General features: G+C 42.1%; 1 protein-coding gene across 6 annotated transcripts in view; it reads left to right on the top strand.

The window, feature by feature from the left end:
• Window positions 1-24,822, top strand: part of EPN1 (epsin 1) — a 1,407,891-nt gene that overhangs the window by 561,552 nt on the left and 821,517 nt on the right. For 5 of the 6 annotated variants that reach the window (XM_044080709.1, XM_044080717.1, XM_044080688.1 and 2 more), the window contains exon 5: window positions 9,054-9,125. The exons of the other annotated variant lie outside the window; for it this stretch is intronic. In XM_044080709.1, coding sequence (XP_043936644.1) covers window positions 9,054-9,125 — 72 coding nt within the window. The remainder of the gene's footprint in view (window positions 1-9,053; window positions 9,126-24,822) is intronic. 6 annotated transcript variants of the gene reach the window in all.

Genomic DNA, 24,822 nt, shown 5'->3' with positions numbered 1-24,822 from the left:
GTCTTTCTAAAATACAACAAGCAATAGCTTCAACTTCTTTCACGTGCACACATGTCCCTTCTCAGAATGACCTTTACTGTGAAGAAATCAGATGTGTATAATAACCACAGTAATGTACCTCAACCTGCTGCTGTCAGACCCCAAATATCGCTTCTCTTAAGCTGTAGCAGTGATCTTTTAACAGTGGTCGTGTAGCTGTCCTTCACACACAGCCTGCATCCCCAACACAAAAAAGCACAGCCACTTTCTGTGTATGTAGCTGATGGCCAGGTAATGAGAGACATAATGCTTACCCTAGTGTTTCAGCTTGTAGCTCTCGGACATGACCTGAAAAACTCGATAATCTTTTCACAGCTCTTATGTAACTACCCCATGCTTTCTCACACATACACACACACACACACACACACACACACACACACACACACACACACACACACACACACACACACACACAGCCTCCTTATTTGGCATAATAGTTAAGGTACTTACCTCACAGACACAAGGTACAGGGTTTGATTTTGACTTTTGAGGGAAAATGGGTTGGCTTAAATGGCCCAAAAAGGCAGCTAGCCTAGTATTTAATGAACCCATCCAAGAAGATAGCCACCTTCTGTGTTCAGATGTTAGATTGTGATGGAAGTGAAAGATATGAACACAGTTGTTTGTTTCATTGTGTTGATCTCATAGTTATGTTGCTATTTCCAGTAAGCTGTATGATCATTTCACTATGATTATGAAACTCTCCCAACAGGCTACATCTGTAATCATTCAATTGCCTTTTGCTTTCATACACAGACTGTCCCCCATAAGATAACTGCTTCTGACTTTCACCTCAATGGTGTGATCATGAAGAGAATGAAGTAAATAAAGTCCGCAGTATTATATCTTTGATTATGACTGTCTTCCTGGCCACCTTGCACTTGATTGTAGTGCTACCTTTCTCTTCTACTATGTGTCTTGACATTGTCTGAAATATAGATACCTGCAAAAGGAAATCCCTCCTTGAAGATAAAGCAGTCTGCTCCTCTTGACATCTAGTCAAGTGACTATAGAGATTGCTGAATATGCACTGAGATCAATTGCTCAGAGCAGCTGATCTGAAATTGCTTACTTTGCATAGTAACAAGGTTTGGACTGGCTAGTCGTCATAGCCTCTTACTTTGTGAGAAGTGTGGAATTTAGAAGGCATGCTAATAAATGATATCACATGCCACTTCCAGGTTTGTTTTTCCATACATTTTAATGTAGAGGTCTAAGGTAATTATTTCCATATTAGTGTTAGTTTGCTAGTCAAATAGTTACACCACAAGTATACCAAGGATGAGTTTTAAGTTTAAAATCAGGAAATGGATTTCAAAATTTAAGTACATATACTAAAACAAAGTTATGGTGGAACGTGCCAGTTTGACATTTTCTGTGGTAATACAGGACCCACTGTTAACATGTTAACTGGACAGCCTTATTTAATAATTGGTGAACAGTGGCTGATGAAATTGTTAATATCTTCGTAGATAGAAATTGTGGATTTCAGTGCCATTTGTAGGCCTTTTCTGAATACAGAGAAATGTTATTAGATTTGTTAGTACAGTACTTGTCAATTAGACTGTGATGCCCCTGCGCTGGCCTAGTAATCAAGGAGCCTCAATCCTCACCACTGGCAACAGTGAGGGATGTACACAATGGGATAAGTACACACACAGTAAAGTGGAATTTCCCTTAAGAGCGCACAGAGACCACAGCCAGTCTGGGGCTGGTTTCTGCCTTTTTCTCCAGATCCCCAATAAGTCTCACCACTGGCACAACTATAGGGTTGAGATCTCAAGTCGAGTGGCCAAGCTAAAGACCCTCCAGCACCCTCTCTGTCCAATGAGTGCTTCATGTCCCTACCCAAGTTGCTCACATGCACACACTCGTGAGATTTGCTTCACACACACACACACACACACACACACACACACACACACACACACACACACACACACACACCTGGGGAAGGCTGCACTAGCTGTGCCCCCTTCTGGCCAGACTATAAGATAGTTCAGACTGCCCCCAGCTACCCTTTACCAGCTACATTAAGGTCCTTAGCAAAGGGTGTCCAGTCCTACTGTGTAATGTTACTATTAATCCAAATGGTTGTGTTGACCAAGACTTGCAAGGCTATTTAGGAATGGCCTTCACACTGTCACCAAATACATATTTAAGTACTCTAAGAGTTTAAATATGTCTTGCAAACATCAGTCACAAAGATAGGTTTAAATATATTTAATAATGAATAAAATAACAAAACAATACTCAGTTACTTCAGCATTTAGAATCACAGGAAATACTTTAAAGCAACATTGCAGGACAGTCTCAAATAAATACAGAAAACATCAAAACTAATCTTTACTGTATTCCTATCTATAGCTAAAAGAGATACTATTCCCTAAGTCTGACAGGCAAATGCAGAAGGCGGTGATGAGTGGATGTTCTTGCTAGATCCAAGACAAAATAAAATGCACAGTCTCTGTCTCGCTCAGAGAGTTCTTAGATCAGTATCAAATATTACTGCTGCGTCAGCTTGGATGACATCGCTGTTTGTCACCTGACTTCAGTTCCCAGTCTGAATAGAAACTTAACAGAATTTAACACCTCTGTGTGAGAAGTACATATTTCTCAGAACTGTGCAGCTGCTAGGAAGTCTTAAAGCAATAAACCACTTTTTACATTTTAAACCTAGTAACTACTTCTGTCCAAGGCAATAGAAAAAACTTCTAGCCCTAGACATCCTGTCTCCTTGCTGCATTGAAAACTAACTTTAAATGCACAATTGTAGAGCACTTAATTTCAACTTATTTTCCTGAAGTTTTGTAAGTTAATCTTCTGTGTTCGAGCAGGGTATGCTGTGGTTACATTCTTGAAGCTCTGTACATAACATACAGATCTGAAGTAATTTACTTCATTTGGTCTTCAACCTGTGGGATACCGGATCCGTATCGGATGCAAGCCGGCAATCTTACTAACATCTGCTCTGAGCTCCAAGCTCCTCCCCTTACCCATAATACACCTCCACTATCTTCCAACCCCCAGATCTTATTTGCTGTGGCTAGCTGAAGCATCGTGTTCTCCAGAGCTCTGAGTAGTAAGTGGGTATTAAAGCTTTTAGAAAGCCTTTTTTCTCTAACTTCAGGATAGTGATTAGTGTAGGATTGATCCCCTTTTCCTCCCCTCACTTGGTGCATCATGTGTTTAAACTTTAGTGTTGTTTAGCATAGTTAGTGAGTGTAGTTGCTTCCCTTTCTCCCTCAGTGTGTTCTGTGTGTGTGTGTGTGTGTGTGTGTGTGTGTGTGTGTGTGTGTGTGTGGTTTTCAGTGGGAAAAGTGTTTTTTTCTTCTATCTACTTGTTTTCCCTCTTGTATAAATGGCTCATAAGCTGGTGTTTAAAAGGTGCACTGAGTGTGGACATAAGTTGTCCCCAACAGATGGCCACACTTTGTGTAATGTGCTTGAGCGTGGCTCATCTTAGTACAGACTGCTCTATATGCGTGGGTTTTAACCCGCACACAGTCAAGGACAGGAAGGCTAAGTTGGCACTGAAAGGCCGCCTTCCTACTTCTGAGGTGGTTGCCTCGTCCTCGGTCATAGCGGGTGCTGTGGCTGCCTCTCCTTCTCTTGCCCTTGCTTCTCCTCTCTCCCAGGCTAGGACGCAACCTCCTGTTTCAAAGCCTGAGGAAGCAGAACAGAAAAGGCAGAGAGGAGGAGAGAGAGCCAAAATCTGGTATGGAGAAGCGTAAGAGGTCCTAGAAGGGGGGAGCTTGCTTCCTTTTTCTACACAGATTTTTTCTCCTCTGATCCGTCCACCGGGTTCAGAGTACTCTGATCACAGGATGGGTTTAGTCAGGGGGTTGGCGCCGACGGTACCTGCTTCCTCGACGCAGACAGCTGCCTGGAGCATGTTGGATCTGACCAGCTGGGATCCGAGCCACTCTTGGAGCCGGAGCTTGGGTGCCAGATACGAGGGAGTGGAACTTTTTTCATTGGCTCCGCCTTTATCAGGTCAGGTTTCCTTCCTCAGAGCTCTGTCCACTTCGGGCCCACCTCTGATTCTATCATCAGACCCGGCTTCCTTATTGGTTCCACAGGAGGTTCGCTCTCCCTCGGCATTCAACATGGTAGAAAGGGTTTCTCCACTGGATCGAGACCCCTGACTGTCCCCACGGACTTCGCCCCGACCCTCTCGGCTCTTGCTACGAATCCCATCATTTTACCAGAGGTACAGCCTGTGCTCGAGGAGCCCCAGACGGTTCCCCCTGAGGCTCAAGTGGCTTTCGAGTCCCCCCCCCCCCAGAGAGCCCCACCAGAGATGTGCCTCACAAGCATATGTGTAAGAGGAGGCACTTGGACTCCCCTGAGTCCCTCACCGAGGATATGAATTTGGATTATGGGGAAGGTTCCCCCAGGCCACCTCCCGAGGATGTCTCCTTTGGAGACGTCATGGAAATCCTTTACCAACGGGGAGGTTGGTCTGCCCCCAAACCTTCTGACGAGTCTGTGTTCCTGGAGGCTTTTGGCACAGGCCCATCTACTTCCTGGGTGTCCCCTCTCGCAGATACCTTGGTGGACCTGGTCACCTCGTGGGCCTGGAAGGAGCCGGACACCATGGAACCGATTCTCAAAAGGCCTGACAAGATCTTAAGTTCACCTTCGGATAGGCCACCATGGAACAAGGGCTCTCCCATAGACGCTATGGTGGTAGCAGCAGCCACGAAGAAGGAAACTAGCCCAGGAGAGTTCCTTGGTTTATCCTCCTGACTGAGAGTCACGGATGATGGACCGCTTAGCGAAGTGGGTTTACAATTAGGGAAGTGGGTTTACGCTTCAGCTACCTTTTCTATTAGGGCGCTGAACTACCTGGCCCATGTTATAAGATTTCAGCGTGACCTGGTCAAGGAGATGGAGGAGTCTCCCCCAAGTCCATGTTGCAGGAGGACAGGGACTCGTTCTCCATGAGAATGGCCACTTTGGAAGCAGTCTCCAATACGTCCATGCGACTCCTTTCACATGCTACTGAAGGAGCGGCTAGGGCAGCTGGGTCCTGCGTGTCCATAAGGTGCAACGCCTGGCTCAGACTATGTCAATTTTCGGAAACCTTCAAAGTGTCCTTTGCCAATGCCCCTTATGACGGCTCCACCCTCTTTGGTAAGACCGTCAAAGAGATTTTAGTCCAGAGTGAGAAGGATGCGAAGACTCTGTCTGCTGTCAGAATCTGCTTTTCGAACCCTCAAAGGTCCTTTTCCTGAAATCAGAGAGGGCAAAAGATGTGGTTCTGGAAGTCACAGTATTCCCCGGACACTCGGTGCTCTGTCTTCCCCCAGAGGCAGAGGGGGACAGAATGGACGCCGGCCCAGAGGCAGAGGGGGGTCCAAGGAATTTTGGGTCTCTAACCTTTCTCGGACAGCCCCGCACAGCAACCCTGAGGGGTGTCCTGACTGCTCTACTCTGGAGGCATTCGGAGGATGATTGTTCTTGCACATGGCAGCATGGGAGTCCATAACATCAGACCGCTGGGTACTTCTGATCATATCCAGAGGTTACTCTGTCCCCTTTGTGGGTCCTCCCAAGTTTCCCAAACACCTCCCGAAAGTACTTCCCATGCAAAGGGAGGCAGCATCACATGAAATTTCCAAGCTGCTAGGAGAATGAGCTATCGAAACTGTTCCCCCATGTCAGTCCGGATTGGGCTTCTACTCCAGGTTTTTTTTTTTTTGGGTGCCAAAGAAAGTGGGGGGCTTGAGGCTCATTCTGGGCCTATCTACCCTGAACCTGTCAGTTGCCAAAGAAAAATTCCAGATGGTCACACTACAGTCCATCATGCCGTACCTGCAAGAGAGCAACTGGATGTGCTCGTTAGACCTCCAGGATGCTTACTATCACATAGATGCACAGAAGCTCCAGGAGGTTTCTCTGCTTCCAGCTAGGAGTCAATCATTACTAATTTTGAGCCTTACCCTTTGGTCTCACCACAGCCCCCAGGGTGTTCACCAAAGTGATGGCGGTGGTAGCGGCTCACCTGAGGCTTCAGGGGATTTATGTCTGTCCGTACCTGGACGATTGGGCTCCTCACTGCTCCCACCGGGCATCTACTCTCTTAAACCAGGGATTATTTCCTAATCCTTGCCCTGCATTTGGGGATCACAATCAGCAAATCCAAATCACTCCTAAATCCTGTCCAGGTGATAGACTACATTGGGGCAAGGATAAATGCATTACATTGCAAAATCTTCCTGACCTCAGAGTAGAAAACCTGAGGATGCATGTCTGTCTGATCTGCCATTCTCATCTTCCATTGGTGGAATCAGTATTAAGGGCCTTACGTTCAATGGCGGCGACCATAACGCTTCTCCTGTGTGCCCGGTTACATATGAGAATTCTACAGTGGACACTAGCTGTGCAATGGCCCCTGTTGGAACTTCCATTGTCGTATCCAGTACAACTCAGTCGAGTCTGTCATTGTTCGGGCAGGAGGCCTGTGGTCCCCTGTAGAGACCAACTTGCACATAAACATTCTAGAGATGAGGGTGGTATTTTTAGCGTTGCAGGCCCTTCATGCCTTTCTTTCTCTGGGAACCATTGCAATTTTCGCATCGCAACGCACAGTCCGGGATGGTCCAACATTCTGTTGGACAAGTGAAGTCGGGCTTTTCTGATGCTTAATGAATGGTCTCTGAAGCTTTCAGTAGCGGAGCTGATCTTCCTGGAGTGGGGTCAGCCTTGCTGCGATCTATTCGCATCTCCTTCCAAAACGCGAAGTGCAGTGAGTTTTTCACTCTGAACACCCTGCCGGAGGAGCCCTCCAGAGATGCTGTAGTCCATGCTTGGTCTCCCGTTCATCTGTATGCTCACCCTCCAGTACCTCTTATTCTGAGGTTTCTCCAGAAAGCTCATTGACTGGGGGAGCAAAGTGATCCTCATTGCCCGTTTTGGTCTTGCCAGGTATGGTTTCCCTTCCTTTGGTCTCGACTTCTGGTGCCACCCTGGATCTTGGATCCCATTCAGGATCTAATTTCACACCCATCGGGGGTTCCTCATCCGAACCTGGACAATTTGAAGCTCACAGCTTGGCTGCTCCAGTTCCCATGATCGCTAGGACTCCTGAATTATCATCTTCAGTTAGGTCTATTTTGGTGGCTGCTCATAAGTCTTCTACCAGGAAGATTTGTCCCAGTAAATGGAAATGTTTTTCTTTTTGGACCTCGCAAAGGAGATTAGACCCCTGCACGGCTCCTATTTCTGCCATTCTTTATTTTCTAGCTGAGATTTTTCAACACGGAGCTAGTTCTTCTGTCAAGGTTCAATTGGCTGCCGTTTCTCATTTTCATGTGGGTGAGAATTCTGCCTCTCTAGCCTCCTCCAGACTGTGTAAGGCCTTTATCAAAGGGACTTTTCTGTTACACCCCCCTGTCAAGGATCCTGTTCCCCCATGGGACCTTCTACTGTGGTTCTTCAAGCTCTGGTTGCTCCGCCTTTTGAACCCGCTGCAACCACAGACCTAAAATTCTTATCTTGGAAAACAGCATTTCTGGTGGTTACCTCTGCAAAAAGTGTTTCAGAACTGCAGGCCTTGTCCGTCAAAGTTCCTTATATGATTTTCCCATAAAGATGGGGTTTCCCTTCCGACCAGTCCTTCCTTTCTTCCCAAGGTGGCATCACCAGTTAATATCAATCTAACCATCAATTTACCAATTTTCTTTCCTAATTTTGCTAACAAGATGGAATACAAACTCCACTTGCTGGATGTTCATAGACAGCTACGATTCTATTTACACAGGACAAAAAAATTCCGTAAATCTGATCAATTGTTTGTATCTTTCTATAAACCCTTTTTGGGTAAACCTATCTCCAAGGACACTATTGCTATGTGGATTTCTTCATGCATCCTCCAGGTCTGTAAGGACAGAGGCATGTCTCCTCCGGGTCAGGTGAAAGCTCATTCCACTAGGTCCATAGCTATGTCTGCGGCCTTTTGGTCTAGAGTCTCTTTGGATGATATTTGTTCTGCAGCTACTTGGTTCTCATCTCATGTATTTATTTCTCATTACAAATTGGATTTGACTTCCAGAAGGAGAGCATCCTTTGGTTCTGCAGTGCTCCGGAATATCCTTCCATGAGGACCACCCAGGAGTGTAGTAGCTGGGGAGTCTGTCCCACAGGTTGAAGACCAAATGAAGTAAACTACTTCAGATAAAGAAGCTATGTATTCACCATAGCATTCCATCTGAGTAGTTCTACTTCATTTGTCTTCAACCGTCCCTTCCTCCTTCCCCGGACCTTGTCATGTGAACAGCCTGCAGCTGCAGTCATAAGTCATCAGGTCGGGCTATCAATATAAGGATCAGTAAACTCAATCTGGGAGTTGGAAGGTAGTGGAGGTGTATTATGGGTAAGGGGAGGAGCTTGGAGCTCGGAGCGGATGCTAGTAAGATTGCCGGCTCGGATCCGGTATCCCACAGGTTGAAGACAAATGAAGTAGAACTGCTCAGATGGAACGTTATGCTGAGTACATGACTTCTTTTTCTGTATAAATCATATCAATATTCACAAGTGACATAGAATTATTTACAAAATTCCAGATAGCTGTGCTGGCAGTGTGACATAGGCACCCACTCTGCGCTCGTTAGAAGGTAGTCTGAGGATTCAGCATGTAATTGTATACAGTTTGAGTTTGTAAATGTGCAGTTCATCATACCTTATTGCACTAACTGTGCTACTTTGAAGTCTTATCGCTGTGCATAATTTTTTGAGATTCAGTAGCATTATGGCATGTCTAACAAGTGTCAGATCAGACTTAAGTGACTTACTATTGCATATTATTGTGTGGTTCTGAGTAATGAATTATGTAATAACATTGTTGCATATATTCACAGGTTTGATGGTCTTATAAGTGTAATAATGTTATTGCGTGATATCTAGTACTGGTGCTGATGCCAATGGCTGAAGTGATAGCTATGCCCTGAGCTTCAGCAGTCTGTTTTTTATTGTCTAATTTCTTCATGTTGGTACTTCTTTTATAGCCACCTCCAGAGTTGGAAGATGATATGCAGCTTCAACTTGCACTCAGCTTGAGCAAAGAGGAGCACGACAAGGTACAACTGTTGAACGGCTGCACCTCCACCACAACTCCCCTCACTCCCTTTTGGGATTCTAATCTTTGCTAACCACTCTTCCTTTCTGCTCTCCGCTGATGTCCTCTTTGAAGGAACATGAGATTTGAATATAGGCCTTTCCATTTTAAGAGCCATTCCTACAGAATAAGCTTGCCACAAGTACTAAACTATATTTAAAAGGACAAAGGAACTTTTCACTATAAAGCTTTTTAGTGTACTGCTTAGGGTCTTGCAGCCACAAGTCAGGTATGAGGGATATGCACAACCATCTTAATATTTAAGTTTGGCTATGTGGATAGAGGTTTTATTTGGCTCATATGGAAATGCATTTTCTTAAACATCATAACAGTAAGTGTAACAACAGTAGAAAAGAGGAAAGGCTTTAAATTTATTTCTGGTGGCCCGGAATACTTTATGATTATTAGTATAATGTTGTAATCTAAGTTGAGGCATTTGACCATTTGTATCACTCATCATAACGTTATTGCATTGTGTAATCCTAAAAACTGGACTTCATCTGGGTCTTTACTTGACATAGATTGGTGTCCTGGTACTGAAGAACTAAAATACCAACTTATTTCTGGTATTTCTTCCTGTAGGCCCATGTGCAGTGTTGTTAAGAGCAATTGATATCATATTAAAGTAGAAATATGTAGGTGACATAATAGCAAAATGTGTGTTTTGGTTCCCTGTGATCACCACATTCCCAGGTTTACATCTGTGTACTTGATTGTTTCCAAATGTATGAGGGCTCATCTCCAATGTTAGTTTGAAGAGTTTTTCTACCAACTCACCAAAAGCTGGGTATGCACTACTGAAACCATAGATTCCTGACCTATGATGCTAGACTGTCCCTGGCTCAGGCTCTTCTTCTCCCCTCCCTTCTCTATGCCACCCCAGTGCTAACTAATATTCAATCCACTACCCTGGCCAAACTCCAACACATCTACCACAAAGTAGCTAGATTCATCACAAACTCCCCAAATAACTCACACCACTGCCTCGCCCTCATCTCACTACAATGGCTAGAACTCCCTCAACAACTTCTATCTCAGTTACAAATTATTCACTCTATAAACCATCCTCCTGCCCTGTCCTTTCCTCCTTGGTATCCATCTACACACCAACTCGGACACTTCGTACTTCTAACCGACAACTCCTTGACATCTAACAACCCAAAAGGACTATCGGCAAAGTACTGTATAAAGCCACCCTATCCCAGGCATGGAATAACCTCCCATCCCACTTACACTCCATTACACACCCTATATAATTTAAGAAAGAACTCAGACTACACTTTATTAGTACCAAAACTTGTACTTGTCATGACCCTACCTAACTCCAGTACTGTTCTGTATTCCATAATCCCATACAACTTCTCAGCATACTTTTTACCACTCCAATACAATTCCTTTCGACCACAATCTCATACAATCCTCTCAGCATATTATTTCCTACATATTTTTCTCTAACATCACATTACACCTCTAGATATCCCTTCCACCCCATTCATGCACTCGTATCTCTCACACCTCATAATTTGTACTATTCCTAAAATACTACAACTTGCTATACACCTTACCACATCAGTTATACATCAGCTATGTGTAAACAAAAAAAAAATTTTTTTTGAAGTACAGTACTTATTTGTACTTTTTGGGTTACTGATCTTATCCCTGTTATGCCTCTTAACTTATCACTGTGAATTGCTTTAAATTTTACTGCTAATAATAATTGTTTTTAATTATAAACTAAACTGTTATGTATACTTAAACTGTCTGTAACTGGAGCTTTTCTCCTCGGGTCAACACTGAAAAAGAGCTCCTAGCACAGCTGGAGTAACCCGGTTAACAAATGTCAATAAATAAAAACTAAATCTATACGTCACCCCTACCTTGCCACGTGATGTGTGTGGCACCAGTGTGAGAAGCCTAAATATTCTTTTATATACATGTCTTCACTGCAGACCGTCCCCACATTTCATACTGCTGTTTGTTGCAAGCACCCAAAAATTTGTCAGTGGGCTGTCAGGCATTTTAAAATCTCTGCTTCAACTCCAAGGAATGAGAGCTGGCTAGTGGTTCATCAGTTTCTTCTTCTTCCAGCTATTCCTCCTTAATTGAGCCACTAATTATATTAGGGTTGTGATGTTGCAGATGGGGAGAATGCCTTCACTTTTGCTAGCCTGTCATCATCATAGTGACCTGTGCATGTGACATCATTGTTGAATCTGTCATGTTCTCTTTTTGAGAGATTTCTGTGTAGCAGTTTAGTTTAGAGTAGACACCTTGGGAGATAAATCATGATTTTTGTTGTTTGGAGGGAGAGCTTGATTTTCTTTGCTGCTGTTTGTTGGCATTAGTTAGAGGAGACAGAGAAACATCTCTGCTGGTCAACTTTGCAAGGACTTTTTTTCTGTAAGCTTCTCAAGTACTTCAGGATAACAGGTATGGAAGAACATTGGGGTATTTTTTAGTGCGAGTTACTGATCTCTGTTGTAGAATTGTGTGGGGTTTGTCAGGTGTACTATTGTACATTTAAGGTAATTTTGGACTTGGTAAACTTTAGTAGGAAACATAATTATAAAAGACAACAGGATAATGGCATCATCATGAAAATTAGGTTACTTTATCTTACGTCCAGTTATCTGTCAGTAGGTACACACTCACCTGTTTTCCAGCCTTTTATCTGCAGAATGTTTAAATGAGAATGTAACTTTCACACTGCATAGTTCTACAATTTCATATCGCTGTAATTTTACAGTTATTGTGGAACATATTAATGATTTGTTTTAGTTCACCTTGAAAGGCAAATATAGTCCTTGTTAACGCTGCGCATTACTGTTTGAAAAATATGAAGCAAAATAGTTTGCCAGCTGGAATTTATAGTTCAGGTATAGGATATCCAAAATTAGTTTCATTTGTGGTTCTTTAATATAGTGGCTCTTAAAGGAGATGGTCCTATTCTTCTCTTATGTTTGCCTTTTGTGCATTTGCCTTCTGTTGTAAACAGTTTCACTTCCTTCAGTGATACTAAAAAGCACAGTGCCATTTGAGCTGATTATTTTAAATCAGGAAGGTGCTGTAGAAAGAAAATTACACTAACAAATCTAGTGCTTAAAACATTCTGGGCAGCACGCACCAGTATTAAACTAAAAAAATTAACAAAATTAGTTTGATCATTTATCTTTCCGATTTGCACATTGTTTGAAACCAATTATAATCATTAGCAACTTTCTAACTAATTTAGATCTTCAACTGTTCAAGAAATGTTCCCATATTTTATACTGTACTGTATTGTGATTGGCTTGTCCACCGTAGTATCTCACTTGAGTGATCAGACTTATTTCTTTTTTTTGTTGTTGTAGTTTACAGTGCACTCCTTGCTTCTGTAGTTAAATGGCCAGACCTGTATTGCCTAGTGTAGTATTAACCTTGGTTGAATTCAGGACATGCAGACTACAAAGTCTATTTTGGCAGCTGATATTTTTAAAAAGCGACTTGATTTCAGAAGACATGCTGAAGACCACTGCTTTTTTGCCTGTAAAAGAATATGCAGTCATTGTTTATATTTTTAAAGTATCTCCTGTGATGGACCTGTGTGTACTAATTTCTAGGCCTTTCCTGTGACTTTCCTCAAAAATCTCAGACTTCTGTAGTCAGGGTGTGTGTGTGCCTGATTTGGCCCATGCACAGTATCCATGTGCTACTTCACTGGGGACCTATGCTTCTTCAAGATTCTCAGTTCTTTCCAGGCATTTGATATCTCCTGATATGTGCCTTTGGAATCTTCTTGCATATTCATTGTCTAAAAAAAAATGCATAGACTTTACAAATGTCTAATGGCTTGTGGTTGCCAGACTTCTTTGCCATAGTGGCAGAGCACATCACTGTCTGTCATTAATTCCAGTGTTTAGGGGCCATCATAAAACTCTCCTGTTTGCTTCAGAGCAGATCTCAGTGTCACCGTTCTTCCACTGTCTTTTGTGAAGAGAGGAGTTTAGAGTTTTCAACACCCTGTGTTTAGCAGAGTAGTGGACTTAGTGCAGCAACTTGCTCAAGACTGCTTCAGAGATCAAAGCAAAAGTGTGGGACTTGGCACTGTGGTCAAAAAACAGGCCTCATGGATCTTTGAAGTTCAGTCTGCCTGTGGTAGCCTCTGCTTCCTTACCTGGGATGTCATTCTCTAGAGGCAACTTTGAACAGGCCAGATGTTTCTAGTGGTGTTTCACTTGACTGTTACAGCAACTTTGATTTTTCTTTAAGTATGTATAGAAAATGAGACTTCATGGTGCAGAAGGATAAAGCCTTGAATGTGTGACCTAGATTTGATTAGCAGCCCAGAAACTAAAGGAGCGATTGAGCAAAGGTGGTGACCAGGTGACACTGGCCAGATGACAGTGGCTTACCTGTTCTGAGCACAGTGATGGCAGCTTGGTGTGCTGTAGTGCTGACAGTTAACTGAAGCATGGGGGACACAAGCCCAAACATGCACTGGAGTATACTTGCCTGCTAAACAAGGTGATAATGCTTTGAACTCAGTATTTTATTTTAGGTTTGATTTTTTTCAAGCTTTTGGACTATGCACTCAAGTTGGTGCTACCATTTTAAGAAAGAGATATCAAACTGTGACATAATTCTGTAAGCCAGGATCAAAAACATTTGCTTGTTTGGCTGTATGTTTACCTTTGCACTGCCTTGCTGCCATCCCAGCACCAATACAGGTGAGATAAGAAATGAGTAGCCTTATAGGACAAAGATGTTGGAAAGGTGGTAGGTGCAGCGGTGGTAGGTACAGAACTGACAGAAAAAATGAGCCGAAAGTGTTAGCATGTTTGAATTTTGTTTTTCAGATAAGCATGTCAAGTTCCTTACTTGGAGAAGGGTAACAGTTTTTCTGACAATAACATTTTAATGCTATTTACATAGATAATGTTAAAACAAGATACTTTAAGTCCCTTTTTAGAGAAACCGTTTTAATTTTATTGACATTATTCCTTCTGCATCGGTTACCTAGGTTTCTCCTGTTTTAGAAAGTATTTTGAAAGTAAATTAATTTTGTACCAGTGTTTTTGGCAAGTGTCAGGTAAACGCAAATCAGATGAAACTACTGCTTATACTTCAGAGATGTTTAAAAAAAAAAAAAAAAAAAAAGAAATTTGAAATTAGAGTTTAGGGGACTTCTTGTTGGTTTAAGATGCATCTGTGTTGCTTAACACATCTCTGTTGTCAGTCCTTTAATTGTTTGAATCTTGAAAACAACTGCTTTGGATAGAGGGCACTAGGTTTATGGAGTTTCTGATGTTACGAGGCCTTGAATGCCAGAAAGAAGCTGTTATAGAAATTGCAAGTTGTCTTCTGTAGCTCCTCTGTTACAAGGTGCCACCCAGCAGCAGGAGAGACAGGAATCCAGAGCCGATTCAAAACCAAAGTGTTACTGTAAGTTGCTTATATCTGAAATTCAGATGAGTAACTCCCTAATGGGTCATATTGTAGAACAGACAGTGACACTGAAGTGTCAGTTAACATCAAGGATTATCTGACCGACATGGAAGCAGTGAAGGAAACAAATTTTGCGGAAGCTCACTTTGGATGCTTAGAAGCTGGATTTGTATGTTTGCAATGTCACAAGCGATGTCAGATTTGCTGGCGTTCTAGAATGGATGCAAGCTGGTAACTTTTTTTTTTTTTTTGCGCTAATAAGTTGGTCTGGTTAAGGGTACTAAAGGAAGAACTACTTTTGGAGTGGGTATAGTGTGTATTCCGCCATGGTGCTTGAGTGAAGATGCCATGGTCAGTACTGTTCTGTTTAGTCTCATATACTCTCAGAGAGAGTGCTTTCTTTGGTCCCTGGGGAAAGTGGTGAAAATGAGAGAAATAATTTTTGAAGGTCATGACTATTCCCTGGAGACCAAAGCAAAACAGGGAGAAGTTTAAGCTTTCATATTCAGTTCAGCTGAAGGTATTTCTGACTGATGAGATCCAGTGCTCTGCTTTCCAGTGGATGAAGTGCTGTTGGGGTTAACATAATCAGTGTTGTAAAGGAGCTGGTGGCTACTGCAGATAGTCATGCAGGGTCCAGGACAGAAATTATTAGAGTCCTCTCCTTTAAGCCAGAATTGCTAAACAGTCAAAGGGCTGTGCTACTATGGGAGTATTGCAAGGACTTTATCTTCAGGCTTGGATAAGTAAGCTGTGATAGGTGCTGTGCCTTTGTTTGATTTAAATACTTAGTACAATGGCAGCAGCAGCAATATTTTGCTGCCTTAATGATGGAGATTGTGGCAAGAAGTGGATTATTGTCTTATGGGCACTGCTGGGACTGGATTTGCAGTGTAATTAGTGTGGGTTAAGTATAGGCTTAGTTTTGTTTTATGACTGTTGAATGCATGACACTTTGACTCAGTGTTGTGCTTTTCCATTGTTTTCACATTTTGTATGGCATTGGCTTCCTAAGGTATTTTCAATTCTCAGCTGGAGCGTTTTCTGTGTGGAGTCTGCATGTCCTCGCCGCGGTCGAGTGATGTTAAAGACATGCAGGTAGGTGCGAGCGTGAATGGGTGTGCTTTCTTTGAAGGTTGGGCGTCGGGCTGGCAACTCGGCACCATAAAAATCCACTGCCAATCATTAGTGGACCGGAGTTCCGTTGTGGTGACCCCTAACCGGGAAAAGCTGAAAGACATTACTTTTACATTAAGGCTTAGTTTGACTGCAGTTCAGTGGGTTATTGAGGTTATCACACAGTCACTTAGAGACGTACAGGCTAAGGCCAGGAACGTCAGCTAAGAAGCTGTTTTAAAGGAAGTACAAGTTAAACTAAGTTCTGGGGCTGTTATTGATTTATAGCCTTGTAATAGTCGTATGCCTACTTCCATGTTGTCTTCAGCTTTAGACGAACACACACATTTTTTTTTCTATTTTTTAGTATACTTTTACAATTCTGTTAAATTTTTTGAGAGTCAGTAAGAGTTTAATTACCAAGGAACTTGATTTCCCATTGGAGACACTGTTCACCAATTCCCCATGCCCTGTTTCTGTATTAAAATACCATATGGAAGAGGACAGTGTTGGGCATTAGAAATTAAAACTTATTTTTTTTCTATTTGCAAGGAGTGGTGGTTTTAGCATGAATGAATGACTTGTCATAAAAATTGGCACGGGCTTTTATGGCAAGAAGGACTTTGGTACCCCAAAGAATGGTATTGTTCATAGAAGCATAAGCAGATCTTTTAAGGGAGCACACGGAGACTGCCTTTACAGAGGCATACCCATTAGTGAAGGGGACTGTCAGGCAGATCTGTTAAGGGGCCAGGACAAATTTATATGCCAAGGCAGAAAATTTTGTCAGTGCATTCAAGAATTAAGGGGGAACTTGAGAAATTGCTGGAGTATAAATTGAATATGGCAAGGAGGGTGATAAACTTGAAAGGTTTTGAGGTAACCCATCTTATCCAAAATTTCTGGATTTAAAGATTATGTAGCAAATAGTTGGCAGGATAGTTGTAAGGTAAAAAATATATATGTGTGAGGGATATTTAGACACTGTTAAGGAGGTTCTTTTGACTTATGCTGAGTATTCTACACAGCTCTATGGTTGGAAAGAATTTCAGGAGGGGCATTAAAGCAGAAGAAGCAACAGTTTTGGCTTGGCTAACACTTCCAAGACTAAATCAAGAGCTCAGACACCAGAAATAATGGTGAAAATAATCCTGCAGCAAGTCCGAAGGAAATAATCCCCCCACCTTCAACCTGCAGACCATATGGCTTATGTACGCCTGGACCTATTTCTAAAGAATTTTATCATTTTGTTCAGTTATGTTCTTTCCACAGGCACTGTCCCACCCATAGAGAAAAAAATGCATTTCCATCATTGTAAAGCTTGTGGAAAACATTTGCAGGTGTAGTCACTTAACTATCTCTTATTTTGAATCCTGTCTAAAAGCTTTTTGACAGTATTAGTGAAGAGAACTGTGAGGTACCCCCCATAATGATTCACTTACATCAGTCTTATTTGTACCAGGATGTTTTACGTTTGATAACACGATAAAGATTTTTTGAACTGAAGACGCAATCAGAGCTGCAGACAGGCATTTTTTGTTCAGTTTAAGCAAAGAAAAAAGTTTGGGTAGAATGAGATTACTTGTTCTTAGTTTTATTACGTATGGGGTTCCCATGTAAATATCTGGAATTGGTAGACTCTACTGCTGGAATAAAATTTGGGATTTGGCTTTCCACCAGAATTTCAGTTTTCAAGGGGGGCTTCACAGGGATACCCATAGTTTCCCTCTCTTGTTTCCTGTATAGCTGGAAGTATTGGCAGTCTGGTTTAGATCTTCTACAGTGGCTTGATGCTCTCTGATGGGTTGACAGTACAAGTTTCCCTTTCTGCTGCTGATTTAATCACATTTGGGTAACCCTGATGAGTTTTCTCTTTCAGATAATTCAGATTTGCGGTAGACCGATTTATGATTGCACAGTAAAAACTACAGTAGGTATTTTTCAAGCAGATACACAGTCTTCTGTTCACACTTTTGCTAAGCATTATAAAATAGACTATTTCCAGAGCCAGTGCTTCCTTTGGAGCTTTCATCCTGAAAGGTTTGCCTTGAGGTCACCCAGGAATCGCATAGCTGGGGATTCTGACCCATATATCCTATTCTTTTAGTCCATTTGATCTGATATAGAAGGATCTATCTTTATGGTACGTGTACAAGTTTCATCTCAGCCTGTTTGATACAACAGCATACCCTCCATCACCTTGCTGGTCTGTAGGACCGAAGGTCCTTTCTTCTTGGATCAAAGACAGTGCAAGTGCACTTAAGGTTCAGGTATCAAATGCAATGCGAGCTAGTCTAGAGAAGCAAGGCATTATGGTGAGGAAATAATTTGGAAAGGCTTGAGCTGGAGCAGAGCACTATGGGAAGGGAATAATTTGGAAAGGCTCATAGCTGGAGCACTAAATCAGCAGGATCGGATCTAGTTAATTCCAGCCCTCTCTTACCTATTTTCTGTACTCTGTATGATTGCTAAAATTTAATTTCTCCATTCCTCTGTTGGCCTAGTTCTTCGAATAATTTCTTCAGCTCTATAAATGTAATATTCTCTGTGATTGTAGCACCTGCATCCAAAGCTCTATTATCTCCTTATTTGTCAAAGTCTCTACCGGTTTCATCATCCCTTTCCACTTAGATTTTTTTTTAACCTTCTGCATTTGTTGTGTATGTGAGCCTCAACTGCATGGCTCAAAATATCCATTCAAATTGGGTAATTCTAAACCATCTTACTCTAAGTGAAGAATCAAGTTATCCTTAACTCTTACCCTCTTCCCCTCCCAGTTAAATTCCTTCAACTTTTTATCAACAGCAACAACAACTCCTCTGGTTGATAAAAGTGTACTTGACTTCTATGTAAAAGTAGAGAGACTAAAAACATTTTCACTGCTTCTGTCTTACTAGCTATATCCATAATAAAGAGCTTCATGTTTCTCGTCACTGTTGTCTTTTCAACTTTTACCATATTTCCTTAGCTGCCATAATAGAATTCATTTTAATCTATGCACCTAAATATTCAATCTTTTATCCCCATTAATATGGGTATTGCTGAAATAAGTCATGTCTGGGTACATAGTTTACTGCTGTACCCTTTGTTTTATCTTCATTACTGCTATACCTAGACAATACTGGAAAATTTTCCATAAAAAAAAATGTAATTTTATGGATTTATCTGTTAGTGATATCATATTCATAATAAGTTTTTTTATTACTATACCATTTATATCCTTAAATCTGTGAGTCACTTACTTTTCTTTGCCAGTAGTTCTAAATATGAAAGCAAGTAACAAATGTGAAAGAGGATAACCCTGCATGGTTCCTCTTTTCCAACATAGGTTGTAGAGAGGAACCTTCCCACTTTTTTTTTTTTTTTTTTTATCTCTGACCCTTCGTATATCTTCCTAATTAATATTTTATTGTATCATGGAATGCAAATGCTGCCATTGACCTACTCATAAAATCCCAACCGACTCAAATACTTTCTCTGCATCAAGACCAACCATCGCTAGTAACATTCTTACCTTCTGCATCCCCCTGGATCACATTTGTTTTGTTAGTGTTGTCAGATGTTGCCTCACCTCCACAAATTCACATTGATTAATACCTATCAATTTTTGGTAACACCTTTGCCATTCAATTAACTTGTTTAGACATAAGCATTTATAATCATGGTTTCAAATCAGAATGGGTATGTATGAAACTAGATCTGAAGAGTCTTTATCTGCTTTGAGTAATAAAGCTACCACAGCTTTCTTCCAAGCTGCTGGTGCTTCCTGTCCCCACTTTAAAATACTATTATAAAAACCTTTCAGATCTTTATTACTCTCTTCAATCCCAACTTCCAGACTTTCACAAGAATACCATCTGATTCTTGAAACTTCCTTGTTGATGGATCTTCCCATCTTAGTTAAATGTTGAGCCTCCTCCTCCACTAACCTTGGCATACTTAAGTTTTCCATAAATATTTCCATTCGTACCTTTCCTTGGTTTCCACATTCCTCTAATTTTTACAAATGTTTCTTAATAATTACCAGCTCTGTCTCTTCTGAGTCGGGCAGAAATTAGAACTGATCAGTTAAGGACTCCTTCATAAGATAGAAGAGGTCACTTAAGGTTAATCATTTGTGAACTGAGGGGGTGGAGCTAGGAACTAAACCTTCTATTTAAGGGGTAAAATAAAACATTTCAGAGCTTTACCAGAAAGGCTCATCCAGACTCTGCTACACTTTGCTGTGAAGGAAAGGTTAGTTTGCTTTTATTTTTTTGTATTTTGTATTACTTTATTGCCTTTTTATATTTTGAATACTGTGGTTTGTTTTCTTTACCTTGTGTTTTACTTGCATTCTGCTTTAACAGCATATTAGAACTTCAAACGAGACCACAGCTCTGTCTCTTCTGAGTCAGGTAGAAATTTTTCAGAATTTTTTTCTCACCCAGTTACAGTTGTCTAGTTAAATACCACTGTCTTTCTAGTTGCCTGCCTCTTATGTTAATCTGACCAAATATCTCATTTCCTCTCTGCTTTCACTGGCTTGTGTTAGTAATCACGAAATCATCATTTTTGAAATCTCTCCCCTTCAACTATTTAAATGTGTTGGCCATCCTACTGTGCTCCATAGTACCAGAATACAAAAGTGACCACCCCTTTCAATCCATCTTGCTGTTTTAAAAATAGTAACTCTCCATTAAACCTTAACTTTTTAAACAGGTAAAACTTAAGTTACCTACTTTCACATCTAACTTCTCTAGTGCACACTGCAGTATGCATTTTTTTTCATCTTACCTTTGAAGCATCTCTGTGACTAGCACTTGTTCTAATATCTGCTGGAAAGCACTAGGAATCCTTAAACTGATACAAGCACTCAACTCTCCTTGTTAATAAGGAGAAAATAATAGTAGGCACTAAACAGCCTATAATTGCAAAGTACCTTGCTAAGATAAGGGAAAACAGCTGCTGTACTTTACAAAAAAAAAAAAAAAAAAAAGCTCCAAACCAGGCATGTCCAAGGTTTAGCTTCCGGTGATTTCTCCTGTCCACCTGATGAATCTGGGCATACTGGGGCAATGCAGCAGTTGCCTCATGTACACAGACGACCCTCTCCTCCTACCACCCAACACTACAACCTGTGAGAGATGCACTTACGTAGCCAAAATGGAAGCAAAGCTCTCTCCACCCATGATTGTGCTAGACAGTCAAGAGGAGAAGGTTAACACCCACACTACACCTCAAGGAACACATAGCCCTTCTAAACCCACACCACCAACACCCACATATAGCAACACTAAATCCACATATGCAGAGGCCCTTAACTGTAACCTGCCCAAGCAACAAGGACCTCTAAAACTGAAACGCAAACAAACACCAAACACAACCAGTGTCACATAGTTCACAACACCAGTGTGCCACCCAGCAACAGCCCCTAAGGCAAGACAAGGTACCTAACACTTTAGTCATTGGTGACTCTATAGTCTGGCACACTGATGTCCCACTCGCCAGGTTGAACAAGGAGAAAATTACAGTCAGCTGCCTGTCTGGTGCCAGGATCCACCACATAACGCATGCACTCGAGTCACTCCCCAACAAGTACAAATATGACTCTGTCATTGTCCATGTTGCAGTGAATGACTTGAGACGTACCTCCCTGGACTACATGAAAAGAGACATGGAAGAGCTCTCGGATCATGTGGCCCAGGCAGGTATGACCCTAGCCCTGAGTAGCATCCTGCCTTCGCCCAGAATGATACCACAATATAAGGACAAAATGATTGACTTCAACAATTGGCTAAGCTTCTGGTGTCATTCAGAGGGGATCCAGTATCTCTCTGCCTGGGACAAAATGATTGACGGACCGCGATGCTTTGCCAGAGATGGTCTGCACCTGTCGCCCCTGGGATTCAGGTTACTGGCTAAGGCTCTTGCCACCCCTATAGTGCCTTTTTTAGGCAAAGTTCAAAGGACAAAACCACCACCGTAACAGATACAAGCATGCAAAATCTGAAGGTATTGCTACTCAGTGCTAGAAGTCTAAACCTCAAAATGCACTCTCTCGAGGCACTCCTAAAAATGGAGAACATCGATATCTGTGCAGTAACTGAGACCTGGTTCAAGGCTCCAGAGAGCACCCCTGCATTACCAGGCTACAACTCTTACCACATTTTTCGGCCACCAAACCAGGACCGAAACAGTAAAGGTGGAGGAGTGTCAGTATTCACCAAGGATATTCACACCACCAGGCTAGTTGCCTAACACAATGTGTCTGAAATTCTCCAGGTGCAACTAACGCTAGGTAAGACTGCAATCCAAATTGTAGCTTGCTACAGATCCCCCACCATACCCCAAGATTCTCACTGCACCTTTCTAAACATACTGGAAAATATTAAGATAGAACCAAACACCTTAATACTGGGTGATTTTTAACTACCCTGCCATTAACTGGGAAAACTACTCATGTACCAACACCTTTGCCCAACGGTTCTTGGAATTCATAAATTCCAACGCCCTGGATCAACTAATCCATAGTCCCACCAGGGGCTCCAGTATCCTAGACCTGCTCATTACCAACATGAGAAATTGATGTTCCACACCTATGGTCACCCCCCTCGTTAGTCAGGTCTGACCATAAGCTAATCACCCTTAACATCCACATCCCACCCTCACCACCCCCAGTAAGGAAACCTCCATAAAAAACTTCTCAAAAGCCAACTTCATGCTACTCAAGTCAGAAGTGACAAACTTCATGACACCCATGCAGACAGGAACTGAAAGTTCAACTGCTGAATCCTACACTAATGCACTGTACGAGCACATCCACTCATGCATGAATCGTGCCATCCCAAATAGAACCAAGATGCTCTCATCCAGAGAAAGGAAGCCAATCTGGTGGTCCCTTGCCATAAACAAACTTTACAACAAAAGGAAGAAACTGTTGCAGAAAAGAGGAAAATCCCAGGATGCAAAAAACTCCCTTACCAGCCTCAGTAAGAAACTGAGATCCCTCATAGAATCCTCCAAAGCTAGTTACGAAAATAAAATTGCCAAAGATTCCAAAGACAATCACAAGGCATTCTATAACTGTCAAGAATCTAAATGACAATGCTCAAATCTGCTCTGAGCTAAAACAGAATGGCATTTAATATACTGATCCCATGGATATTGCCAGTATCCTGGCAGATCGATTCAGTGCCAACTTCACCCCCTCTCACCCCCTAAATGGCCCATCTCAATACTGGAAGATTGCCAAATTCCGGTAATGGCCACACAGGTAAAAAATGCACTGTCCAAAGCTACAGCATCCATGGGACCAGATGGCATCCCAGGCTGTGTACTACATGAACTACAATATGAACTGGCACCTCACCTAAGTGTCATGTGTAATCATAGCCTCACCTCAGGTTTTTTGCCCACTGAGTGGCACAGAGCTACAGTTATCCCACTCCGCAAGGGGGGAATCCACCTTGGATCCCGGAAACTACCATTCCGTCCATCTGACGAGCCTTATCTGCAAGGCCATGGAGCATATTATCATGGAACTTATAAACAAAGACATTTGCAAACTTCAAACACTGGACCCCACCCAGTTTGGGTTCGTGAAGGGCCGATCTTGTCTCCTGAACCTGATTGACTTTTTTGAATCAGTCTCCAGAGCCATGGACAAGGGTAAGGTGGTCCACGCAGCCTATGTAGACCTTGCCAAGGCCTTTGACACCACCCCCCACTCTGGAATCCTAGATAAACTTACTAAACTGGGCTTTAATTTCTACATTACCCAATGGGTTGCTAACTGGCTTACTGATAGAACCCACACTGTAAAAGTAGCCAACTTCAAATCCAGCTCCAGACAAGTGGAGTACCTCAGGGTTCAGTCCTGGGACCGCTCTTGTTTGGCATCTACTTCTCTGAAGTACAGGCCCAACACTAAGGGATTCTGACTAACAAAGTTCGCAGATGACTGCTAACTGGGAGCCATTATTGAATCCCCAAATGATGTGAATACTCTACAAAAGAGCCTTACAGAAACAGATGCTTGGTGCCAGAGCCATGGGCTCAAGCTCAATGCCAAGAAATGTATAGTTATCCTCTTTGGGGAAAAAACATGTACCCGTGAATTACCATATAGGTGGCAGTACACTAAACACCAAAAGTGTGATAAGAGACTTAGGGACACAGGTGGACAGTGGTCTCATCTTCAATAATCACATCACCACAACAGTCGGGAAATCCTTCTATGTGGCACATCTCATCACTAAGGGCTTTTCTTCCAGAAAAAAGGAGGTCATTGTCCCACTGTACTCATCCCTCATTAGACCCATTAATAGAATACAATGCCCCGTTTGGTATGTACCTCTCAAGACGTCTGCAGCAACTGGAAAGGCAGCAGAAATACCTCACTAAAAGAATCACAGGCCTAAAGCAGATGCCCTATGCTGACCGCCTTAAAAAACTCCAGCTATACTCTGTTGCATATTGTCTACTCGGAGGCTATCTCTGCTTACCATACAAGGCCATGTCAAACCCAGAGCTGTTGGACATGCTACACTTAAAGAAATCCCAATCCCTCAGAGCCACACGCTCCAGGGATCTAAACCTTGTCATCACAATAAACAAAACATGCTGGAGGGATAGGTTCTTGTCCCAGAGACTTCCCAGACTCTGGAATAGATTGCCCGTACATGTCAAGCATAGTGCCTCTTTGGCCCTCTTCAAAAGGAACCTTGACGATTGGATGGGAGAAAAGAAATTCACCCCGGGGATCACGTCCGTCACCCTGCTAGACGGGTCCAGGGAAGTAAATAGTGTGGGAAGAAATAGCCAGGGAATTGTTATGGCTAGGCTTGTATAGGCCCTAGGGCTGATAGCTTAGTACCAACCTATGAAAAATCTCTCTGTCTCTATAGGATCTCTGATTTTCTTGTTGTAGACTCCCTTAGTTTGAGTGCAACCTGTTCTGCTTTCTGTTGAGTTTTTTTGTGTTATGGAGTTATCAAATAGTTGCTTAATGTATGTATACACATATATATGTTTCAATTAAAAAAAAAAAAAACTCAATTTTGTTGAGAAAAGAATGGTAGATGAATCAACTGAAAACAGTGTTGGTGCATACCACTGTGAACAATTTATATGATTTG

This window comes from Protopterus annectens, chromosome 1.part1, assembly GCF_019279795.1.
Source record: "Protopterus annectens isolate FY-2018-M chromosome 1.part1, PAN1.0, whole genome shotgun sequence".
In the NCBI taxonomy this organism is placed as follows: Eukaryota; Metazoa; Chordata; order Ceratodontiformes; family Protopteridae; genus Protopterus; species Protopterus annectens.
The sequence above is the reverse complement of the archived record's forward strand: the minus strand, read 5'-3'. Positions and strand labels throughout refer to the sequence as shown.